This window comes from Penaeus chinensis, chromosome 25 (genome assembly GCF_019202785.1).
Source record: "Penaeus chinensis breed Huanghai No. 1 chromosome 25, ASM1920278v2, whole genome shotgun sequence".
NCBI classification, from domain to species: Eukaryota; Metazoa; Arthropoda; class Malacostraca; order Decapoda; family Penaeidae; genus Penaeus; species Penaeus chinensis.
The window spans coordinates 8,263,185-8,270,684 of NC_061843.1; the positions used below are offsets into that span (position 1 = coordinate 8,263,185).

The window sequence follows — 7,500 nt, forward strand, 5'->3', positions numbered from 1 at the left end:
GAGCAAGGTTAATGAATGGCGCTTAAAACTGACAGGTTTTAACTAAGTCATTAATTAGTGAACTACAGGCAGAATTCCAAGGTTTAACCAATTTAAAGTTAATGGATAGTGTGTGTTTTTGTTGTTGTTGTTTTATGTATTCATGTTGCAGTTTTTGTTTTTTTGTTTTGTTTTTTTCCAATGTGTTATGGAAATAGAGTAGTCGGTATGCAGGAAAGAATTTGAAATCGAGGAATGGTATTTTGAACTTTGAATTTATAGTTTATGTAGGTGTGCATTTTATTTATTATTATATTTCAGTGTTATGTTCAGCTTTAACAAGAACGCACACGCACACGCGCACACGCACACGCACACGCGCACACGCACACACACACACACACACACACACACACACACACACACACACACACACACACACACACACATTTATATAAACAAATAGATAAAAAAAATAACTGCATATATGGATAGACATATCAATAGATTAAATAGATGTAAACTCGCTTCATTCCTTTTTGATTTTGAATTATACACAATTCTATAAGATAGTTACATCTCAAGTCATTTGCAATTCTAAGAGGACCGCAACTAATTTCCAAAAGTTAAAACAAAGAAAAAAAAAGTTTGTCTTTCTTAGGATCATGTGGTAAAGGAAACCCGAGGGACAAGATGTTACAAAAGTTAAGGCGCTAGTTACTACGGAGTTATTGCAATATCATATTTTCACACTGTATCAGTTTTTCCTTAGAGTTTGTTTTCATTTCTGGACTGGAGAGATAAGAGGCAGCCATACACTCACACGTACACGCACTCATGCATGAACGCGCACACAAACAAACACGCATACGGATAAGCACGCGCACACGCACACGCACACGCACACGCACACGCACACGCACACGCACACGCACACACACACACACACACACAAACGTACACATGCGCACACAAATAAAACAAATCGATTCATTTTGGTGCACTGTGAAGAACATCCAATTTTTTGAAAACCTGAACACATGAAGAATAGACAAAAATATAAAGATAAATCCAGCGTCTCTCACCACTTCATGAATAAATTCCAAAGTTGCGTTAACATTAACATGATGAAGATATCAACAACCACTTAGTCCTGATGAAAAATAAGTTTGCCGCGGAGGCTGACCTGCATCGAGGTCGCCGGACGTAAAAGTTTTATTGACACGACGCGGGAAATATTATCGTTCATAATATTTTTTTGTTTTCTTTCGTTCGTTCGTGATGGTTATTTCTCTCTCCTCCTCTGTCCTGATTACGCAAGTATATCGTTATTCCTGTCTGTCTCTCTGTCTCCCTATCTCTCTCTAATAACGATTGTGATAATAATAATGAGAACAATAATGTCAAGAATGAAAATCATATAACAATGATTATAACAAGAAAAAGCGTTAACTGTAACAATAACAATATTTCATATTACAATTATAATTTATTATTATTATGACAACAACAACAACAGCAAAATCGCAACAGACTATACGATAAAAATAAAATACAGGAAAACAATATCAGGAAAATGAAGCACCTCACCGGTAAGAATGCCGCCACGCCAATGATAGCAGTGGGCTGTTGTCATCTAAAGCACAGCCGAATGATCCTGACTGTGCAGAAACAGCAACCGCGATAGAGGAGCCTTTGCAAAAATAGTATTGTTGCAGGAATGGTATCAGCACGGGGAGACTGCAGTGTCAGGAAGGAGACCCAAGATTTATATAAACCTTGAGAGAGCGAAGGGGGGTGGGAGGGGAGCGGGAATGGGGGGACGGGGGAGAGAGGGGTAGGGGGGGAAGAGAGAGGGTACAAGGAATGGGGGAACAGAGGAGAGAGGGTGTGGAAGGGAGAGGGAGTCAAGGAGAATAGGAGACAGCGAGGAAGGAAGGGGAGTTAGGGAGAAGTGATAGGAAGTTGGAGAGAGAGAGGTAAGAAAAGAAAGAGAGGGAGAGGGAAGAAGGGAGGGAGTGGAGGGAGTAAGACTAAAATTCAGAGCAAACACGAAAATACAAATTGGATAAAAGACCAAAAAGAAAGAGAAGAGTTTAAATGACGACACAATATACACAAATACCTGTAAAATGTAAGACGCAGATAGAGATGGCAGTGTAAGCTTTATTGCATTTGATAAAGCCTTCTCAAACCTCAGCATTACGCGCATCGAATCTCAAAGGTGAAAATAATGACCTTCTTTTGCAAAATTGCTAGTTTAGCGATTTTGTCGCTAGATTCGGCGACGTTTTTGGCGCCTTCTCAGGAAAGAAATAAGGGTCAGAATATTAGTACCTTTCAGATTTTTTTCCCACTTCTCTTAAAAGAAAACCCAAGAATCTTTTCTTCAGTAAGACCATAATGGGAAAATGAGTTTATTTAGCGACTTTTTGCTACTTTCGGAGGTGGGTCTAGCAGCTTTTTCTTTCAAAGAATCTGCAACCTTGCAGCTCACAGTCCGCGTTCTTTTTCGCCGCGTGGGTGTGAGAAGATACGAATCGATTTCGTTATCGGAAAAAAAACGGCTGTAACGATATAATTTACCTAATGATAACGACCAATGAGTGTGGCTTTATCGCAGTCCCTACCCGGATCGTTTGGAATTGCTTATTAACGACATAATGGAATTGCCTATTAACCTTGGCCTGATAGAGTTGTAGAGGGAGTAAAATATCGGCGGGGGAAGGAGAAGGGAAGTGTGGGGTTAGTACCTCTGGGAAGTTCATTAAGGAATATTAGCATATCGGCGGGGGGAGAAGTTAAGGTGGCTGCCGGCGGGTTCGGCATGGAATAAACATTAAATCGTGGTCAGTAAGAATATAACGCGGTTTATAAATCAGTGATATCTTTTCCTGTGCCGATTTCTCCCAAACAATTAGGAAATTAGAATAAGAAATTAGGAAATGATATATCGTTGAGGAAATAACAATTATACGTTATATGCACCGTAAATTGTGCTATGGTGGTGAGGATACCATGATAATAATAATACTGTTAATGGTAATAGCAAGAAGGATAACAATAGTTGAACAATGATGATAATAATTAGAGATTGATAATACGGGTAATGATCATGGTAATCGTAATAAGAAAAAACAGCTAATAAATGATAATGATTACGATGATGAGTAATATTAATAATAATAATAATAATAATGTTCAATATAATATCAATAACGGAGAGAAAGAGACCGAACGAATCCCACGTCATGGTCGCTGGCCTGTGGACTAAGGGCTGAGGAAGAAGCCTTGCAATGTTGCCTCTGCGTTGCTCTTCTTGCCCGTTTCTCTGTCTTCTCTCTGCTCCCGGCCAGCCTCTCTCTTTCTATTTCTTTTTTTTTTTTTTTAGTTCTCTTTCTATTTCTCCTCTTTCTCTCTGCTTTGCCTCCGTATCTATTTGTCTCGCAGTCATTCTCGTTTTCTTTCTCTCTCTCTCTCTCTCCCTCTCTCCCTCCCTCTCTCCCTCCCTCTCTCCCTCCCTCCCTCCCTCCCTCCCTCCCTCCCTCCCTCCCCCTCTCTCCCTCTCCACCCCCCTTCTCTCTCCCTCTCCCTCCCTCTCTCTCTCTCTCTCTTTCTCTCTCTCTCTCTCTCTCTCTCTCTCTCTCTCTCTCTCTCTCTCTCTCTCTCTCTCTCTCTCTCTCTCTCTCTCTCTCTCTCCCTCCCTCCCTCTCTCTTTCCATCCCTCAAATTCTCTCTCCCTCCTTTCCTCCCTCTCTCTCTCTCTCTCCCTCGCTTTTCTTCTGCTTTTGTTAGTCCTGACTTTTGCACTGTCCTTTTTTTATTCCTCTTTTCCCCCAAGACTTTTATTTCTATATTGCAATACCCTTTCATTTATCCCATTATCACTTTTTTCTTGTTCCCTCGTTTTCTCTCTCGTTTCCCTTCCTTTCCCCCTCTCTCTACCATTTACCTTTTTCTTTAAAGTACAGAAAAGCCACTTCACTACAGCTGAAATATTTAATATATAGACACATTCGTATTACACAAATGTGTGTGGGGTGGGGGGGTGTACGTGTGCGTGCGTGTGAGTGTGGCGCGTGCGAATTTTCCCGTTACAAACATTTATCTAGTCAAACAGGACACATGTCAGTCACAGCTCTTTTTATTCTCTCACTACGGTTAATTAATCTTTACTCGTCCTCTGACCTTAGTTAAATTAGCAAGTGAATCATGAAATTTTTCGGTTTGCTGCAATGTTGAAATATTGCATAGCGCAATATAACAATGCAGCTCTGGCTTTAACTTCGTTACGCTTCGTCTCTTTTCCACACTTTCCTTGCCATTGACTCTGCAACCTATGTGCAATCTGCAACTACGAAGTCTTTAGTCACACAGCGATTTTTTTTTTTTTTTTTTCTGAGCCACGTGTTCGCAAGGTTCAATTCTCCAAAAGACGTTTCATCATTCTGCGAAAAAAAAAAAATTAACTTTCAAGGTGTCCTCTGATACCAACGATCTTTCCATCCACTTCCATCCACTTTATCCACTTACCAACCTCTATTCCACCTCCCGGTCACGCCCGCTGCTATGTGTGTGCAACGTTCAATTCGCCAAAGGATCTTAAATAATTCGGCAAAACTTTTTTCTCTACGGATGGACTTTCCACTGACTCCCCTTTTTCCGTGGAATAAACCTTAACAAATCGTTGCTTTTTTCCTTGTAACAAAGGCAAAAAAAGGTTATGAGAATGATTCATAGCATCGTAGCATTGTTTATTTTCATTCATTTTTCTAAAGTAGTTCTTTTTCGTGTGTGCCTACTTTTTTCCCTGCTAAAGTTCATATTAACGCATTTATCACCTTATGTTATCTTCAGCGATTTAAGGAATTTACAACTAACGGAAAACTGAATTTCCTTTCATTCTATTTTCACCACTGTGAGCTTATAGCTTAAAGGCGAAGAGTCTTATTCCAAACTGCGACGAGGTTATGAACAGGGAATTTACACTAAGTTGCCAAAGGCTACTATTTATTTTCTGTTTTTTTCTTTCTTTTTTTCTAGGGTAATCTTCTTGACGACTATCATTCTAAAAAAATGCATTCTAAAACTCCAAATTGTCAGCATCGAATCAATACACCAATAATAATACAGCTGAAAGTTATAACAACTTTTATCAAAACATTAAGTGTCCTTCATACCATGACAATTATAGTGGCTGTATGAATTTTACATTTCCCGTGTCTAAAAGTCGACGTTTATTCTTGCAATCTGTATTCAAACTACTTGCGCATTGGTTATTGACTACACATGACAGCCGGTGTCATTCCAAAGGCATTCGGACGGGTATTGGCCAGGTCAAGGGATACGTGCAGCTGATATTTCAAAATGGTTATGAGATGTGCTGAACACGATCCCATCTCGCTCAGTCACACGCGCGCGCGCATACACACACACACACACACACACACACACACACACACACACACACACACACACACACACACACAAAACACACACACACACAAAACACACACGCACACAAAACACACACGCACAAAACACAGATATACACACACACACACACACACACACACACACACACACACACACACACACACACACACACACACACACACACACACACACACACGCCCACGCACTCACCCACCCGCAGAAACATGCACACACAAATATATATATATATATATATATATATATATATATATATATATATATATATTTATATATATAACAGTGCATGTCGTCGAAACACTTATTTCACTAATCCAGTAATTATTCAATTATTTTGGCAAAACCCACTAATCACGCACCAGGGGAAGGAGTTATGGACGAGTATCATGACATCACGCAACTTTTAGAAGTGCCATGTCAAACAAGAGCAGGGTAGTTAATATGGCTATAAAACAGGTGATCAAAACACCTGTAAAAATGAGCCTGTGTAACATAACCTTTTGGAAGAGTTTATATGGGTGCGTGTATCATCTTCACTGAACTTTTATATTTGCACGCTTTCATTATTCCTGTATTCTTGTTCTCGGCGTTATTGTTGTTTTTGGTGTTTATTAAACCTTGTGAGACGTCATGGTTTAAATGCAGGATCACTTCTCATTACCACAATTAATCGCGGTGGATGTAGGCCTATGTTTCCCGACAAGGAGAATTACCTTTTGTTTATTTTAGTACTCTACCTCGGAAGATCTTTTGGTTGTATTTGATCCTCTGTTTACCTTCCTAATTGATTGTTTGCGTGTGGGCAGGGTTGGTTACAACTATGATTGAGTCGGGGATAGAGCAAGAGTATGATTTGTAATGCTTGTTAGGCCTATGATTATTTGAATGGCTTTGGTCTTTGGCGAAAGTGGGGAAATAAGGTAAATACCATGATGATGAGGATGATGATGGTGATAATGACGGTGATGATTATGATAATAACAATAGTAAGTAATAGTAAGAATGACTTTGCTCGTTCGTTTGATTTGATAGACCTGACTTTTGTGTTTTGTTAATTCAAATATCCCCTTGCCGACGGGTACAACGGGTAGACACGTGCTATGCCTATTGTCAGTACTTCTTTGATTGTTTTTACACATAGATGGCTATACTTGTACTAAGTCACCAATGAGCCAGTTAGGAGTACTGCCCGTCTCGCCCGCTCACCCTTTTCTTTGATTTACGAAATATTTTACGTTATCTTATTTTGCTGTTATTAATATTAAAAAAACATTATGATAATTATAATGTTTATAATAAAAATAACACCATCGATATTCATAGCACTAGTAAAAAATACGTTTTTCCCGCCAATTCAAATCACGTGAGGTCACAAGGTCTACTAAGTGACTCCTTTGTGGCTAAGCGCTAGCAGAGCCATCTATGGGCAGACATTTCACACAAAAATATAGAAAATAGGCACAACATTTCCCCATTTTTTTTTAAATTTTCTCCGGCGGCATTGGGATATTAAACTGTATTTAATATAAGATTATGTGAGTTTGAAGAAATGCATGCCGCAACACCCATAACAGAAAGAGCAACAGACACATATGCCAGAAATAAACATACGCTGTTCCTACTTTTTAGATTACCTTTACATACCTTCAACGACCATGCTCTAATTCTACCCCTAATCCTCCCGCAGTTGACATCATGTTCATGGTTGACATTGTGATCAACTTCCGTACGACTTACGTCAACCACAACGACGAGGTGGTCTCTCATCCGGGGAAGATCGCCCTGCACTACCTGCGGGGATGGTTCCTCATCGACGTTGTGGCTGCGATTCCCTTCGACCTCCTGCTGGTCAATCCGGATGTAAGTGACCCTGTTTAGGGGGAACGTGAGGCGAGTCAGCGGCGCCATTTTATTTATTTATTTTCATGAAGGGGAATGAAATATTTTTCAATTTGGAGGGGATTTGTTTGTTGGTCTGGCTTTGACTTCCGGCATCGCGTCAGAATCGATGATAAGACAGTGTGTATTTCATTTTCAGTTGGGGGTCAGACCCGTACACACAAAACG

General features: G+C 39.9%; 1 protein-coding gene across 2 annotated transcripts in view; it reads left to right on the forward strand.

Moving 5' to 3' along the window:
• The window catches only part of LOC125038693 (potassium voltage-gated channel unc-103-like), a 102,725-nt gene that overhangs the window by 20,565 nt on the left and 74,660 nt on the right, over window positions 1-7,500 (forward strand). For both annotated transcript variants that reach the window (XR_007116067.1, XM_047632258.1), the window contains exon 3: window positions 7,121-7,293. Coding sequence is in view for 1 of the 2 variants with exons in the window: in XM_047632258.1 (XP_047488214.1) it covers window positions 7,121-7,293 (173 nt within the window). In the remaining variant the exon portion in view is untranslated. The remainder of the gene's footprint in view (window positions 1-7,120; window positions 7,294-7,500) is intronic.